The sequence below is a fragment of the Gadus morhua genome, chromosome 5 (genome assembly GCF_902167405.1).
Source record: "Gadus morhua chromosome 5, gadMor3.0, whole genome shotgun sequence".
NCBI classification, from domain to species: Eukaryota; Metazoa; Chordata; class Actinopteri; order Gadiformes; family Gadidae; genus Gadus; species Gadus morhua.
The window spans coordinates 17764779-17782134 of record NC_044052.1 but is presented as its reverse complement, the minus strand read 5'-3'; the positions used below and the strand labels follow the sequence as shown (position 1 = coordinate 17782134).

At 47.6% G+C, this 17356-nt stretch overlaps 2 protein-coding genes and 1 long non-coding RNA gene across 6 annotated transcripts in view; 1 reads left to right on the top strand and 2 right to left on the bottom strand.

Annotated features, from left to right (window-relative positions):
* Positions 1-203: 203 nt before the first annotated feature.
* Positions 204-12844, bottom strand: LOC115544121 (RNA polymerase II elongation factor ELL). 3 transcript variants are annotated; one of them, XM_030356944.1, is made up of 12 exons: positions 12409-12841; positions 11789-11833; positions 11170-11291; positions 8730-8893; positions 5774-6066; positions 5293-5417; positions 4249-4942; positions 3807-3891; positions 3308-3374; positions 2264-2435; positions 1327-1371; positions 204-1209 (listed from the first exon to the last, which is right to left on the bottom strand). In XM_030356944.1, exons 1-12 carry the CDS (start codon positions 12532-12534, stop codon positions 1060-1062), a joined length of 2088 nt encoding a protein of 695 aa, XP_030212804.1. In that variant the 5' UTR covers positions 12535-12841; the 3' UTR covers positions 204-1059. The 3 variants fall into 3 exon arrangements, with proteins under 3 accessions (XP_030212804.1, XP_030212806.1, XP_030212805.1); XM_030356946.1 differs by lacking the exon at positions 12409-12841 and adding an exon at positions 12077-12360; XM_030356945.1 differs by lacking the exon at positions 11789-11833 and having other exon boundaries at positions 12409-12844.
* Positions 9566-10028, top strand: LOC115544154 (uncharacterized). The gene is made up of 2 exons (XR_003976815.1): positions 9566-9723; positions 9810-10028. It is a non-coding gene; the product is annotated as an uncharacterized LOC115544154 (long non-coding RNA).
* A 670-nt stretch (positions 12845-13514) lies between the features above and the next one.
* The window catches only part of zgc:110158 (LisH and SSDP domain-containing protein), a 30482-nt gene continuing 26640 nt past the window's right edge, over positions 13515-17356 (bottom strand). For both annotated transcript variants that reach the window (XM_030356960.1, XM_030356962.1), the window contains one exon: positions 13515-16976. In XM_030356960.1, the coding sequence (XP_030212820.1) occupies positions 16947-16976 (30 nt within the window). In that variant the 3' untranslated portion in view covers positions 13515-16946. The remainder of the gene's footprint in view (positions 16977-17356) is intronic.

Here is a 17356-nt window from a genome sequence, read left to right as displayed (position 1 = left end):
GCGTCCAATCACACTGGCTCTGGTCTGAGCCAATAGGAGATCACGTCGCAGTGACGCAGGATGCGCGTACATGCGAGCCGAGGCGCGCATTTCAAGTTAGATCCATTTGTAACAAGTGAAGTTGGCTCAGAGACGCCTCATCATAGAAAGACTTCCATTCCAAGACTTGAAATCACACTTCAGCCTCTAAAAATAAATTCATCTACCAATATATCAAATAATTTATTGAACGCTTTCGCTTAATAGGAAACAGGAGAATAAAAAAATAGAAAACTGCTTATGAATTTACAGAAACTCTACATGAAGGCAAAGTTCAGAGCAACCGCTGTGTGACCAACATGAACCAAATACATTAAACATTCAGAGTCGAAGCTCTGTGATCATCATGAACCAAATACATTCAACATTCAAAGTAAAGTCTCTGTGACCAATATAAACCAAATACATTCAGCGTGGTTGATCATTCATACAAAACACTCGCAACTCGCGGTCATTCACATATCCCGGTCACTGAATTAGTTCCCTGTGATGCCGTAGAGATGGGGAAACACACACACACACACACACACACACACACACACACACACACACACACACACACACACACACACACACACAGTTTAACAGGGAGAGAGTTTAGAGTATCCAGCCTGCTGTCCTCTCAGTGGATGTCGAGTATAATGACTCCATATCTCTGCTACAGACCAACTGAAGACCATGTGAGTACCATGGCAAAATTGACCGCTTTTTCGTGGTTCCAAACCAATAATATCAAAATTCCTAACCCATACATTACAAAACGTGTTCCAAAGTGTGTTTAACTGATTAAAAAAATAATAATAAATACATACTGAGGCTAGGGTTTTTAATTGTTGATTCAATCAACAATTAAAAACTGAAAACAACTAAATACTGCTGGGCAACTTGATTGTTTCCCAGCAGTGTCAGAACACAAGGCTTCTAGAGCAAACAGCTAATCGTCACGAGAACCCTGGAACATGACAGGACCGTTTCTTGCGTTAACCCTCTCAGGTCCTGGTTAACGTGTCGTTGCTTATTTTAATCCCCGCTGGCAGGAACCTGGTGGGTCTGCGATGGCTCAGAGCTAGACGCCGTTTGGTCGTACACAGAGATGAGCTTTTTTATGTGGGCCAGCTTGTCGTGCAGATATTCACAGCGGATCCTGTCTTGGTTGTAGTTTGGATTGAACTGGAAGAAAGGTACAGTTGTATGACGAGACAAACGGTTGTTATCAGGCTTCGGTTTTTGTAACCCTAATTAGTGTTTCGTTTAAAATAAAATGAGATAATAAAATTAAATGGTTACCTTTTTAATGGTGCGATATTGTTGCAGAATCTGATTGCGAATCGTCTGCAAACACAGAGATGAAGTTAGTTCCACCTTGATGTCATCTCTTCAAAACAACATCCAACTTTATCACCGTTAGAACATTTAAGATTTACTTTCAAATACATGGTATTCACCACATTTACTATTACCTCATTAAAGTCAAAGTCAAATTTATTTGTATAGCGCAGTATCAAAAGAGGCCGCCACTCTTTTACAGGTTGACCATTTAGGGTGTCAGGCTGTTGCCCTTCAGCCTGTTCTGCAAGTCTGTCCATCTATACACATAGAGTGAATGAGGTTTTGCTTATTTTATACTTTTTAGAGCTGTCAGTTAAACGCGTTATTAACGGCGTTAACGCAAACCAATTTTAACAGCGTTAATTTTTTTAACGCGCGATTAACGCAAATTATTATTTTTTAACAAATGCAATTTTTTTTTTTTTGGGCTCAAAACAAAGAAGCAGTAGCCTGACTGCTATGTTCAAGGCATATCTTTGTATGTTCATCGTTAAATTGCATTATAGGCTTTTTTTTTGTACCGTCCTGTTTTGATCAGCATATGCCAATGTTGTTATCAATAAAAAAACATTTGCACAAGGCAAGCCGATGCACTTCTCCATGTTGATAAGAGCATTAAAATGAGAAAAAATAATGGGATAAAGAATTCAAGGGATATTTAGCATAGAAAAAAATATATACGATTAATCGTGAGTTAACTATGGCATTAATGCGATTAATCGTGATTAAATATTTTAATCGCTTGACAGCCCTAATACTTTTGTATTTATATTTACAATAAAAATCCATATCTTTTATTTTTTTTGGATGATGTAGCTGAGGCGGCAATCGTGTGTTGCCTGGGTGGCCGTCTAAGCTGTAAAGTGCTGGAGGGAACCCTGCGTCTGACCCCCACCTTGTGCTCCCTGGAACCGTGGCTGCGCTGCCTGAGCTGTGTGTTGAGCCTCATGAACTGCCGCGTCAGGTCGTCGATGCGGGCGTGCAGCCCGCGGTACTCCTGGTACTCCTGGTTGAAGTCCTGCTTGTAGCGCAGGCGCTGCTGCTGGTCAAGAATCACTGTGTACGCCCTGAGGAGGAAGAGGAGGAGGAGGAGGAGGAGAAGAATTACACGAAGAACAAGAAGAATAAGCAGAAGAAGAAGAAGAAGAAGCAGAAAAACAAGAAGCAGAAGAAGGAAAAGAAGAAGAACAAGAAGCAGAATAAGAAGCAGAAGAACAAGAAGAACAAGAAGCAGAAGAACAAGAAGAACAAGAAGAGCAAGAAGCAGAAGAACAAGAAGAAGATCAAGAAGAACAAGAAGAAGAACAAGAAGCAGAACAACAAGAAGAAGATCAAGAAGAAGAACAAGAATAAGTCGATCAAGAAGAAGAACAAGAAGAAGACGATCAAGAAGCAGAAGAAGAAGATCAAGAAGCAAAAAAAGAAGAAGACGAGCAAGACACAGAAGGGCATCTATTTTACCAAGGAGTGCGGTTGATTACAATACAAACCATTTGAAAACCGATCCCACGCTGACATCCCTGGTGGGCCTGTCCCCCCCCAGATGTACGACAATAGGCTCAGCTCACCGGGAGTCCCCTCCCAGGTGGACCGTACCCGGATAGGCCGGTTGAGCTGCCCGTCATACATCTGGACGGACACGCCCCACCAGTGATGGGAGAGCCATGTAACTTCTGAAGAGAAGTGCTCTTTTAACTTTTAACATAACAGCGCATTTCTTGTTAACGTTCAGAGTACTGGCACCATCGCCATGTGCCCGTGCTTTATTCCACATAATATACAAATTAACTGATAAAAATTAAAAACGCATCGTAAACAGAGTATAACTCCTCCGGTAGCAGGAGGTGTGTAAGCAGGAAACGTCCGCAGGGGGGAGTGGGGCAGAGCCGGGGTCTACGAGGTTAAACACGCTGAAGCACAAACAGAAGGGCTGACTTACGACAGGTAGTCCGTCATGGGGGCGGCGTCGCGCAGCACTACCGAGTCACGGCACGCCCCATCGGTGTCTGAGGAGCGACAGAGAGTCATCGGACGCTGCTGAAAAACACATCAGTACCCAGCCTTCACCCTGGTTGTGTTTTAGAGAACTTCCTATGTTCCCGTTCACACTCGCCTTCCACCTTTCACAACAGTGTGTTTCATGGAAGCAGTAGAGCTAGGGGACACTCTACTTCTGAAACTATTATTTTTATGAATAGGATGACGGTTGTTACGTGTAGCGTGTGTACGTGTGTGTCCTCTGTAGCGTGTGTGTAGTGTGTGTGGCGTATGTACAGTAAAGTTTACAGTGTGTATTGTGCGTAGCGTTTAATATGTGTACAGTTTGTAGTGTGTGTACAGTGTGTAGTGTGTGCATGCTAGTTTGCCACTATGGATGATCAATACATATAACAGAATAATTATGTCAAGTCTATGATGGCAGTATAGGATATCCCTACCTTTACACTCAGAGGTCCCTTTGGTCTTCAGCTCTCCTGGGTTTGACCCTCCTGTCCTCTCCCCATCTCCACTCCTTACCTTCTCCTGATGACAGGAACATAAGAAAACAACCTCCCAACACTCAGTGGCAAATCCCTAAGAAACACTCTAAATTATAAACCAAAAGGATGCGAAGAGATTCCGCTGTGTCGTGTTGTGTTGCGTTGTGTCAGCCCCAGTGGTGTGTTGTGTGGTGTCAGTCCCAGTGTTGTGTTGTGTCGCGTTGTGTTGTGTCAGCCCCAGTGGTGTGGTGTGTTGTGTTGGGTTTTGTCGTGTTGTGTGGCGTCAGCCCCAGTGTTGTGTTGTGTTGTGTGGCGTCAGTCCCAGTGTTGTGTTGTATCGGGTTGTGTCGTGTTGTGTGGCGTCAGCCCCAGGGTTGTGTTGCGTTTCCCCAGCCTTCACCTGCTCGCCGAGTCTGCTTCTCCCCCTCTTCTTCGGGCGCCGCTCTGTCTTGGGGCCCCTGGGCTGAGGAGACTCAGCAGGGGGTGGGGGGCCCTCCTCCCGGGTGTGAGGGCCGTGCTGGGGGAGACGGGCAGGGGGAGGGCCCCCCCCCTGGGGGAGACGGGCAGGGGCAGGGCCGGGCTGGGGGAGACGGTTATGGCTCTCCCTGGGCCTCGGAGTAGAGCAGGAGAAGGAGGGCTGCAGTCTCTCCGACACCATCACCACCTCCTCCGCCGCCTCCTCCGCCCGCCTCCCCCTCTGCAGGCGGACGGCCTGCAGCGAGTCAGAGAGCCGACGGGGGTCCAGGGCCTCCCCCCTTCTGCTGTTTCTTTTGTTGTGCTTGACGTCTTCCGTCGTCACGGCGACGTCTCCCCCCGCCTCCGTCCGGCCGGCGGGGCGCGCGGGGTGTTTCCGCAGCGGGGTGGCGGTGTCCGTCGCCAGGGGGGCGCCCGTCGCCACGGCGACCCCCCCGTTGCTGGCCGAGACGCGGGACACCCGCGGCTTCTTGTGGGCCGGGGAGTGGCCCGGGGGGTGCTCCTCCGCCAGGCGGGGTCTGTGGGCGTGGCGGGCGGGGGAGGAGTTGGGCGTGTCCCTCAGCGGGCTGACCTGGGCCCCCGGGACCGACAGACGCCTCCTGTACGGTCGGAACATACGCCTGTGGACAGGAAGACACGGTGATGACGTCACCACGGGGACATCATCATCACAGGGATGACGTCACCACGGGGATGACATCACCACGGGATGACGTCATCACAGCGATGACGTCACCACAGGGATGACATCATCACAGGGATGACATCACCACGGGGATGACATCACCACGGGGATGACATCACCACGGGATGACGTCATCACAGCGATGACGTCACCACGGGGGTGACATCATCATGGGCTGGCGTCAACACAGGATGACATCATCACGGGGATGATCTGTGCGGCGACCATGAGTGCGAGAAAGGCGCTATTGAAATACATCCATTATTATTATTTTATTATTATTACCTGACCAGGTGCCTCTTGAGCAGCGTCTGGTCCAGGGGGGTATATCCGGGCCAGTCCTTCTGGACTTCTGAGTAGAGCTGGTCTCTCAGGACCAGGGTCTGGTCTCTGTTGTTCAGCTGGCCCACCTGGACATCCACAACATGGTGAACATTTACCCTAAAGCATACCGCAGAACCCCAATCCTCCTCCTCCTCTTCTTTTATTTCCATTTGTCGAAAACAGACAGACAGAAAGACAGTCAGACCGACGGATAGACCTAGTCTATATATAGATTACTGTTTGCCAGAGAATTGAGCAGTGTATAAAGCACTTAATGGGCCAGGACCAAACCCATGTCTCATCTGCACTATGAACGATGTGTTTAAACTGAGCTTTTAGAAACACTAGCACTAGCATTAGCATTAGCAGTAGTATTAGCACTAGAATTGGAAATAGGTTTAACACTAGTAATAGCACTAGCGATAGCACTAGCTTGACATACCTCCAGCAGAAGCTGGTCCAGCTCCTCCTTCTCCCCGTCCGTCAGTCCGTCCTGCTGCAGCCTGAGGAGGAGGTCCGCCCTCCGGTACGGCCGCACCCCCAGCAGGTGCACCAGCCTCTCCCTGATTGGCCGCTTCTCTGTCTCCAGCCCGGCCACGCCCGCCTGGGCACTCCGCACCCCCGCCACACCCGGCCTCCTCCTCGGGGTCCCCCCCAGGGGGGCCTGGCCGGCGGGGCGGGGCCTGGCCAGGCTGACCAGGGCGGGGCCCGGGGCCCTCACCGTCACCCTCCGCTCTGGAACCAGAACCAGAACCAGGAGGTTAGCGTCTCTGGAACCAGAACCAGAACCAGGAGGTTAGCGTCTCTGGAACCAGAACCAGAACCAGGAGGTTAGCGTCTCTGGAACAAGAACCAGGAGGTTAGCGTCTCTGGAACAAGAACCAGGAGGTTAGCCCCTCTGGAACCAGAACCAGAACCAGGAGGTTAGCGTCTCTGGAACAAGAACCAGGAGGTTAGCGTCTCTGGAACAAGAACCAGGAGGTTAGCCTCTCTGGAACCAGAACCAGAACCAGGAGGTTAGCGTCTCTGGAACCAGAACCAGAACCAGGAGGTTAGCGTCTCTGGAACAAGAACCAGGAGGTTAGCCTCTCTGGAACCAGAACCAGAACCAGGAGGTTAGCGTCTCTGGAACAAGAACCAGGAGGTTAGCGTCTCTGGAACCAGAACCAGAACCAGGAGGTTAGCGTCTCTGGAACCAGAACCAAAACCAGGAGGTTAGCGTCTCTGGAACAAGAACCAGGCGGTTAGCCTCTCTGGAACCAGAACCAGAACCAGAACCAGGAGGTTAGCATCTCATTACCGTCGAAGATGCCCCCGCCACTTTTAAATCATTTGTCTGGCAACATTTTGGGTACCCGGCGGAAATGATGAATGGCAGTAGAGTGACTTATAAGACACGGACAATACCAAGTTGTCAGTGACATACTTGGTCAGACTCTGTTTGCACTATTTGCACTCTGTATTGATGGAGTAGAACTTTGATTTGGTTTCGCACATAATATTGTTTGCACTTGAATAAAAGAGAATAATTTAATTAAATTTATTTTACTCCAACTTTTATAAATTTTAGTTTTAGTTTCAATTTCATGCATGTAAAGAGTTAGAATAAAACATTTCAAAATGCTTGTGCAACTCGTTAAATAAAAGTCTGTTGGTCCAGTCATATATTTTGTCATTGTAGTTTTCTTAAAATCACGTCTCGTCTCGTTCTCGTGAACCGAATATCGTGTCTCGTCTCGTCTCGTGAGCTGAGTGTATCGTCACACCCCTACCAGATATTTATCTTGTTTCAACAGGGCCATCATTAGGTCACATGGACTTATCACGGATTGTCTTGTACTACGTTATTGGTTTATGATAAACTGAAGGAGAATAATTCATAACACAAATAGAGATGTCCGATATTATCGGCCCACCGATATTATCGGCCCGATATTAGCATGAAAATGTAATATCGGTCAATATCGGTATCGGATTTTTTTTGCATTAAAACCGATTTTTTTTTTTTTTTTTTTTTTTTATAGCTCAAATAAATGTTTTCAAAATTGTGCAGTACAGTGCACATTGTAATTGACTCATATTTGTGCATTTATTCAATTAAGGTTATTGAGTTTTAGTTAAAGAAACATACTGCTATGTTGCACATAGTTGTTCAGGTACAATGTTTTATCATTTGTGAAGTCAAGTTTGCCCTATTTGTTGTGGGCATTGTCAAGATTATCTCAGGGAGAGTGTAATCCAAACTGTTGTCTGAGACCATTAAAAAAATAAAAATAAACATGGCACTTTTCCCTTAAATTAAGTTGAAGTATTTTTCTTATTTTGCACAGACAATGTTAACATTTGGAAAGCCTTGTTGCATTCAAGAATGCATCCAGTGGGGCATCACAATAACATTAAGCATGTTGTGTTAATTCCACAACAGGAGATATGTAATGTTACCTAAATTAGGTTTGAGGAAAAATAACCCAAATATCGACATCGGTATCGGCTGATATCGGAATCGAAAATTTAGAGTTGGACAATATCGCATATCGGCAAAAAAGCCAATATCGGACATCCCTAAACACAAACCATGAAGATGAATGTGTGAGGTCTGATTTGAAACCAACTAAAGGTGCTTCAAAAACATGGATTAAAAAGGTGTGAGGGAAATTAGAACAACAAATATTTGTTAAATATTTGATATAATATGGTTGTTGTCAAACATTAGTTATTGTGATATATAGTATACCTTATTATCCCCAACCCTAAGATTTATCATCTGGTATATAATAACTAACAAATAAAATGTTTATTGCCGTAGGCCGTAGCAAACAATTTTCCCTTCCTCGAAGTAACCACAGTAGCGGCCACACAAGGAAGTAGATCGGATTTCTCTGCAAACTGAAAGAATACGACGTGCGCGCACGCACGCACACACCAGGATGTAACGTAACGCCAGTGAAAACTTCAGTGAGTTTTGCATGCATGTGTAAGTTTCACAGGATGTGGCTTCGGTGGTCAGGACTTAAAAAGAAGAAACAGAAAACAACAAAGTATCTGTTTAGTGGAAAAAAGGTGCGGCGGGATTCATCTGCTTACATCCTATTTACGTGGCAAAACACCTCCGTCACCGACTGTTTCCAGGCACACGACCCGGGTAAACATTCATGCTTCATGTTAGTCAAGTGGTGGTGTGTCTCTCACACACACACACACACACACACACACACACACACACACACACACACACACACACACACACACACACACACACACACACACACACACACACACACACACACACACACACACACACGAGGAGAGCTGACCGTGAAGTGATGGCCTACCCTCTCTCTCTCAGAACAATAACACACAGCACGGTCACCAGGTAGTAAAGAGAGTCTCCTTCTTACTCTGCCCCCGCCCGCCGTCCTTGATGACGATGGCGGCCCGCTTGCGCGTCTCCTCCTCCGCCTGGGCAAAGTTCTGATACGCCTTCTGGTAGGACGCGTCCGTGGCCTGCACCGTCAGCCTCTGCTGGACCGGCCCCACGTGGGACAGCTGCCCTCCACCATCTCTGGGGGAGGGGGGGAAGAGAAGCATGGTCACTCCGCCACTTGGACCACATGTAGGAGGAGCAGGCCTGAGCAGGCATCTGGGGTGCTCACCAGAGAAGACACGGCGGCCATACTTCCTATCTGTTATTAGCCTAAACTGTGTGTGTTTGTGTTGCATCATTTGGTATAATGAGGTGGGTTTTTCCCCTACATGCACAACTGGATGACCGCGCCACACGATTATAAGTAGTATAATTATCATTTTAATTTTTTCAAATATATTTTTTGGGCCAGCCCCAGCCCTCTTTAAGCGTGACAATGTCATTATGGTCATGCGAGAAATACTGACAGCAGAATAGTGTAATAGATACCCAGGATACTGTAGGTGGCTGAGCTCATGAGGGCTTCAGACGAAGAAGGCATAAGGAGAGAACCGACTGTATAGCAGAGAGTAGCTTGCATATCTGACCTTACAGGAGCAACAGGATTATGAAACACAGACGTTGGCATGGCTTTAAATCAGACTGAAAACCTGAGCAGATAGTGGGTATAGTGTACATAGTGTGCATAGTGCACATGCTGTATATGTTATGTTGTTATTCCACTACTGTAACGGTCTCTCCCACCAGATCCTAGCTGCCACTAGTTTCGTTCTGTGTCAGTCTTGTCTGTCCCTGTTTGTTGTTGTCTCAGTGTTCATGTGCGGGGGCGTGGCCATTCCAGCACAGTTCCCCGACCCAGCCTCGTTGATCACCCGCACCTGACAGTCATCTGCAATCAGGATCACCAGGATAACTACCCCAGTCATCCAGCCATTCGTCGCCAGATCGTCGTTTGTACTACTAACCCTGTTGAGTAGCATCCGGATTCTATTCCTAGTTCTAGTTTACTCGTGTTCAAGTCTGTGCATTCCTAATACTTCTGTCTCTCTACCAGTCATCACCATCACAACTATACCACAACCCTGCTCTACTGCCGGATTAACATCTTCTTCGAATCGTCGTGCATGACTGTCGGTTCGCCTGCCAGCCGACCCGTCCGACCCCGGTTCGGACCCCCCCCCCCCCCGTCCGTTGGTTTCAGGATTACCCCTAACGGACGCAACCTTATGCACTAACCTTGATCAACCGCGGACTAATAAACTGTTCTACTGTTTCCGCTCTCGTCTGTGGTCATTTGTGCCGTGCGTTTGGGTCCACCCAGTCTTGAGCCGTAACAACTACTGTTGGAATAAAATAATAGGAGCACTGCAGCTCTATCTACTACACAAAGAAGTTTGAGTGTCTAATTGGAGTCATTTCTGCTCTGTATTGTATTCAATATTCCACTAGTTTGAAAACGACATGGAGTGAAGGAAGTTATTATAGACTATAAATGATTTATTGTCATCATGTGGGCCAAGCTGGGTTCCTGGTACAATACTTGACATGACCTGCATAGACTCTGGGCTTCCCCCACTTGGGACCGCAGCTTTACTGAGAACTTGGAAGTTGTGTTCACCACAGAAACCGACAAGATTAAAACTCTTGCTCTCCATAGATAGAACTGAAACGGATATTGATGATTCAGAGAAAAACAACAGCATCTCTGTCTCAGTGTGTTTCTGGATCTCTGACATCCAGGGAGAAATATTAGGACTGCACAATTAATTGCATATTGTTTGACTAGAGAAATCCAGATTCTAGTTTATTCTTGTAATCAGGGAATTTTGAAATAGCTTGATAAAGAAATGATTAAACATACAAAACATAAATAAATATGGTTTTGAACGATGGGATACATTTAAATTGAAATACAAACCATTACAACTCAGCAATTGCTTTCATATTATTGTTCTCATTCAGTAGGTGCTACAAAATAGTAATTGACCGATAATCGCAAAATGACGCAGTGGTCATTTCTGTCCTATCGGTGGCGCCCTAACAACCACACACTCTCACTCGAGTCAAGCCCAGCTAGAGAGGCCCGCTGTAGGCCGTTTATCAGACCGGTGTCCAAGACTACCGTCTCTACACCACGTGTGCCCTCACTGTCATGCCCGAGAACGGCAATAGGCGCTCGCTCTCGCTCTCTCTCTCTCTCTCTCTCTCTCTCTCTCTCTCTCTCTCTCTCTCTCTCTCTCTCTCTCTCTCTCTCTCTCTCTCTCTCCTGATATGCACTACACATTTGGTTTGGCTTCCAATACGGATAACGTATTTTTATAGTTCCTTTAATCAATTATTGTTCTACCTTTATGATCAGCGTGGTCTCTCAGCTTATGTCAGCTCTGCGTGAGCCAGGTGGCCCTGACACTCACCTGGTGGCCGATTGGCGCACGCAGTCAAAGCTGCCGTGGGGGGTATGGCGCACCATGCTGGTCAGACCGAACGAAAACACCCTCCTCTCCAGATCGCCGTCACAGCCCGGGACCGTTAACCTCTGCCAGGACGGGAGAGACCAGAAAGGAGAGACAGGGTCAGACACAAGGGAACCGAGAGGAGAGACAGGGTCAGACACAAGGGAACAGAGAGGAGAGACAGGGTCAGACACAAAGGAGAGAACAGAGAAGAGAGGCAGGGTCACAGAGAGGTTAGACAACGTCAGACACAAATCCTCTGCCAGGACAGGAGAGAACAGCGGAGAGAGAGGAGGTCGAACACACATCAGACCGAATTGCAGTCAGGAAACTGTGGGTTTGAATCTGAATCATATCGGACTAAAATACGTTTAGTCAAACATTCAAAGAAAATCCGATGGGAGATGACTTTTTTTTTTCCTATCTCTGTAATTTTTGTTCTGGTTATTTAACGAAGTGTTATAAAGCATTATAAAGCATGGACAGGATGGTTCTCTGGACGGGTTGAGATAACAAGAGAGGAGTGAATGATTAAGCATTATGATGAAGATGAATAAACATTAAAGAGTTAACATCTTACCCCCTGGTCTCCAGCAAAGCAGATCGTGGGGTGGGAGGTTTGGCTCTGTAGGAGCGAGAGAGAGAGAGAAAGAATTAGAGTGAGTTAGAGAGAGAGAGAGAGAGAGAGAGAGAGAGAGAGAGAGAGAGAGAGAGAGAGAGAGAGAGAGAGAGAGAGAGAGACAGAGAAAGTTATAGCTATGGTTAGAGAGTGAGTTAGAGTGAGCGAGTGTGATATAGTTGCAGAGATAGAATTAGAGTTATATAGTTAGAAGAGCCAGAATGCGTGATCCTGAATACATGCACACACAGGGACATTCACAGACACGCCGTCCCTCCTCCCCTCTCCCTGTACCTCCCTGTACACACAGCGTTCCTCTCCTCATCTCTGAGGGACACACCCTGGCAGCACACTGATCACACCAACACATTTCCGCATCGAATTACACAACTTCTGTACCGCTTCCAGCCCTGAGGGGAGGAGACGTCTTCCTCATGAACTTTACCTCCGAAATAAAACACCTTTCTTCCTCCCGCTCGTTGTCTCAAAGCAGCGGGCCACGGTGAACCGTCACACACACACACTGACACACACACACACACACACACTTTGAGCCGGGGTTCAACATCACGGCCTCCTACCTTAGTGTTTTGGAAAGTGTCGACGGCTCTTGCCGCGCAGTCGGTGAGTTTGACGTAAAACACGGACACACGGCGGCCCGGCGCCCCTTCGGCCAGCCCGTAGCACCCCTCCTTCGTCAGCGGCATGGTGGAGCACGACGGGTCCGCTACCCGAACCTGGTCTACTCCTAACCTACCCGAACCCGGTCTAACCCACCCGAACCCGGTCCTAACCTACCCGAACCCCGACCCGCTCACCGGGAAACAAGAGGAACTCCGCCGGGAAACACACTCACAGATATAGGCTGGAGTGCGTGTGTTTGTGTCTGTGCCGCTTCCCTTCTCGAACGCGCGCAATTCTAGAGTAGGCTACATGACGCCATGTGGTCAGACCTCGGCACCCTATTGGTCAGGAGAATTAAATACACCGAAGTACGCCTTTTACGTATAGCTTACGCAACGTCTGCCTCTCCGTCTCTCAGTAACTGTCTGAAGTTGTTCCTGTCTCGTTGCGTTTTTATGCCTTTCTTTGGGCCCATTTATGTATCCAAAATATTGCTGACATTTAGATATTTAAATAACAACGGTAACATCGACGAGAGTCTCGTTGTTACCGTCTTTATTGAAATATCCATATAATAGCAATATATTTGAATATACGTCTCGTTACGAGATATCTATTCAAATATGTTCCATTGTTTAGTGGAGGACGATTTGAGGGTTCTCTACAATAAAGTACGCTGGAAGATTTCAGTGGCCAAATAGCCAAAAAAAGACAGATATTGAACACAACCTCAGACTGCGGTGACTGACATCACGCGGCTCAGGGCAACAGGCTCAGAAGTTCCTGGCTGGCTCCGCTTTCTTCACTTCCACTTTCCTTTTCCCCCTCCAACCAAAAGAGGAAGTAGCGGCATTCAGGTCCAGTCACATAACCAGGGGGGGTTGAGGCTTTCTCCCCCACCTGATCATTTGACCAAGGGGGTGAGGCGCTCTCCTCCACCTGGTCACGTGATCAGAGGGGGTGAGGCGGTCTCCTACCTTGTTCATGTGAACAGGGGGGGGGGGGGGGGTGAGGCGAAAACCAATAGGTAAATCCCTATATTCTATGAATGAAAAACGTCATGGAAAAAGGAGTGAAGTCATTTTTATTTGTTTTTAATATGTATCTACAACAAGGGGGGCACAGGCAAAAACAACTGACAAATTGATGAAAAATAAAAAATAAAATACATTTATGATGCAATTTTTCCCACCGTGTTTTTTTTTTTCAATAAGGAACTTTTTTCGTCTAAAGAAACTTTACAATAGAAAGAAACGTACGAAGAAGCAACCTGTTTTTACTACACAAGACATTTATGATGGGAAACTAGCCTAACATGATACAAAGCCCAACACCCTCCTAACCAGGACCCAACGCCCAATCAATACTGCTTTGTAGAGGGGGACAAACCCAAAGAAACAAGAATCCAAAACAAACTTTTTTTTTTTCCTTTTCCCTATTGAACCTCGTACCTCTCCACTTCCTCCTGAAGCCCCGCCCCCAGCCCTCCCACACCCTGAATGTTTTACAGTTTTATACATCAGCACAATAGAAATACAGAAATGATCAACAATGTGACAAGAGTTACTTACAGGACAGAAAGATGAGGGAGCGAGCGAGAGAGAGAGAGAGACGGAGAGGAGTACTTTATACAACAGCTTTTAAAGTACAGGTAGTGAGGAAACTCCTGTATCATCGTCTTTCTGAACACATCTCGTCCCCAGCCCCTCCTCCTCCTCCTCCCCCCCCCCCCCCACACACACAAACGCTTGTTTAAATAGATTTAAAAACAATCCTTCATAGTAAAATCTGCCCCCTCGCTGTTACCTTTGACTGTATGTCGTACAAATGAGTCTCGCCGCCCACAGCGTTGGTATCTTTAGTGATGGTTCAGCCGAGCCCTACCCAGGGGGGTTAGAGGGGTCCCAGCTGTTAGACAGGGGGGGGGGGTTAGAGAGGGGTCCCAGCTACAGAGAAGGAGGAGGAGGAGGAGACCATCTCGTTCTGCACATGAAGGCCATCTGCTCTCCACAGTCTTTGTCAACACGAGTTTGGCCGTTTTTTGCGCTCTATCAAAAAACTGAAAAACAACAACAACCACCAAACAGAGGGTCCCCCCCCCCCCCCCCCCCAAACCCAAAAGCATGTGTGACAGCAGAGGCCTGTGACTGAACAACGTGTCGACCAGGAGGGTGATCCCGGTGTGGACGTGGAGGTGAGACAGAGGAGGGCCGCAGCCGCAGCTGTGATCGATCTCCGTGTAGCTGAGCGGAGACAAGCTACTCTCTTTCAAACCAACACAACTGTTGCGAGGATATTAGTTTGCTTCCCCCCCCCCCCCCCCCCTTACTCGCCCATCAATTGTTATTAGTCGTGTTTTTTTTCTTTTTGGAAATATCAAAACATGTCAATGATATCAAAATGCATTTTACACTATTTACAACAAAATAAACTCATTAACTCATGGAGAGGTTGTATAAAAAAGAAGAAAGAGTGGGTGGCATGCGACTGTGTGTGTGTGTGTGTGTGTGTGTGTGTGTGTGTGTGTGTGTGTGTGTGTGTGTGTGTGCTAACATGGTACCCAAAGAGAAGGAGGCGGGGGAGGGAGGGCCACTCACGACAGTCACCACGGCAACGGATCGTGACGGCTTCAATTTGCTACGATACAAGGGAACCGTTGAATCCTTGGGTAGGGCTCACAGAAAAACAAATGAAGACACGAGAAGGGGGAAAAAAGGAAAAGAAACAGACTTGTATGGTTGGGAGCGTGAATTAAACCCCACTTGAACACGGGGAGAGGATCACAGTGAGGACGCGATGAGTAACAGCCCACAGACGCACACGAGAGCTCAGTGTTGAGACTAAAAAAATAAAATAACATTGCAAATACCAGAAGTGTGTATGTGTGGACGTGAACCTGAGTGTGCGGGCAGCATCAGCGATGGCAGTGGTGTGGGTGTGGTCAGAGCGGGGGAAAAGGGGCGGGGCTTCGGAAGGACAGGACAGAGAGTTCCGTAAAGAAATGATGCACTGAAGAGGAGGTGGCGAGAAAGACGTCCCGACATATTTACAACGTTTGCTACAGGTTTCTGGAGAGGTTAGAAACGGAGAAGATGAGTGTCACGGACCCATGACAGTTTAGGGTATATAAATAAATAGAGCTCTGGGTTTTAACTAAACGCGGATACGGTTAAAATAAATGAAAATGGAGAGGCTTCCTCTCCCACCTCAAATGAGAGTAGAGGCAGTTAAAAACGAGAAACGCAACTCCATGTTGACCGTGAAACAGCCATCTATGGTGAAAGAAAGGTTTAGTGACGGTACCGTAATAGGTTCAACTTGCTTTGTCAGGCCGGCCCCACAAGGGGGCAGCATCGCTCCAGAGCAGGAACCTCGACTGTTGTAGACGATGTGACCACAGGTTATTATCTGAAGTAATTTTAAACTAAACCCACACAAATTATTCCTGTATGTGCATTCGTGCGTGCGTGTACCCTGTCTTCATTACGATAATGTGCCCTAACCAACGGAAAACAGCTAAACCTGCAACTTAGCCTTAAAATGATTATGATCATACCAATATCAATAATATTAATAATAATATAATAATTAATAATAATTATAGTAATGCAATAACAAAAATTGCAATGATACAATACATACAGTGAGGAAAAAGAAATTATATATAAAAGAAAGTTTGTTGATCACAACAACGTACGTTTAAAAAACATTTACACACATACACACACACACACACACACACACACACACACACACACACACACACACAGAACCATGTGGGGACAAGGGAGGAGGAGGTGGTGGAGAAGGAGGAGGCGGTGGAGAAGGTGGAGGCGGTGGCGGTGGAGCACCTCATACGCAGATGTCCCACGATTCAATCCGTAGGGGCGACAGCAAAAAAAGGGTTTTAAAAGTCTTGGGGTCACATCATAGCTGAGAGCCCCCCCACCCCCACCTCCCCCCCTCTGTTTTGGGGGTCTTTAGGGTTCAGTCTCCTCCCTCCCCCCCCCACTCTCTCTCCCTCCCTCTCTCTCTCTCTCTCTCTCTCTCTCTCTCTCTCTCTGCATCGATCGCCCTTCCCCCGCTCATTGTCCAGACCCCGACAGGAAGTCAGGGAGGCGGGGGGAGGAGTCAGAGAGCAGGTTCTTCCTGTGGAGCTGAGAGGACTTCCTGTTCCCGCCGGCGGACATCTTGCACGCCGCGGGGGGCCGCGTCTTCATCAGAGTCCCAGCATGCACTGGGGCTTTCCCAGAAGGCTGTGCGGGCAGCAGAGTTCGGCCAGGGAAGGGGTCCATCGTAGTGTTGTGGGGGGGGGCAGGGGGGGTTGTAAAGGTGTGTTTGTATGTGTGTATGTGTGGGGGGGGGGGGCGGTACGGCGTCCATCCAAAGCGGGAAAATATGTTAAAATCAGGTGTGTGTGTTGGGGGGGGGGGGGGGGGGTACAAAAAATAAACGGGCGTGGATCACAAAGAAAAGAAATGAAGGAGAATAAAAATCACACACTCATCGTCATGTTGGGTGAATACTGAAACGAGAGAAGAAGAGGGGAGGTGGGGGGTGGGGGGGGACAGGGACACAGATGAGTTGAGATGCATCACCAGGGGGTCCGAAACCCCGGCAGAGCCAAGGACGCCACAGCACGGGCTCAAACACCTCCGCCAATCAGAGGGGAAGCACTCGACCCGGACTGCCTACCCATTGGCTCTCTCCGGGACATTGGTTGGAACAACGCCTTCCGCGCCTCCACCCTCTACTCCACCCTCATCTCCACCATCTCAGTCAGTCGGTTAGCCGTCCCACAGCAAGAAGACCGAGAACAAGTTGAGAAGATAAACTAAAAGAACGACGAGATGGTGTACGGGGGTTTTTTCTGGTGGCTGAAGAGGGCAAGCGGAGATGAACGGT

What these genes read in the sequence shown, in the direction of transcription:
- LOC115544121 (XM_030356944.1), bottom strand. Translation starts at nt 12,534, where the DNA reads ATGCCGCTGACGAAGGAGGGGTGCTACGGGCTGGCCGAAGGGGCGCCG. An exon ending in GAAGCAGACTCGGCGAGCAG is followed by an intron (nt 3,892 to 4,248) that starts GTGAAGGCTGGG and finishes TCCTGTCATCAG; the next exon opens with GAGAAGGTAAGGAGTGGAGA. An exon ending in AATATCGCACCATTAAAAAG is followed by an intron (nt 1,210 to 1,326) that starts GTAACCATTTAA and finishes CCTTTCTTCCAG; the next exon opens with TTCAATCCAAACTACAACCA.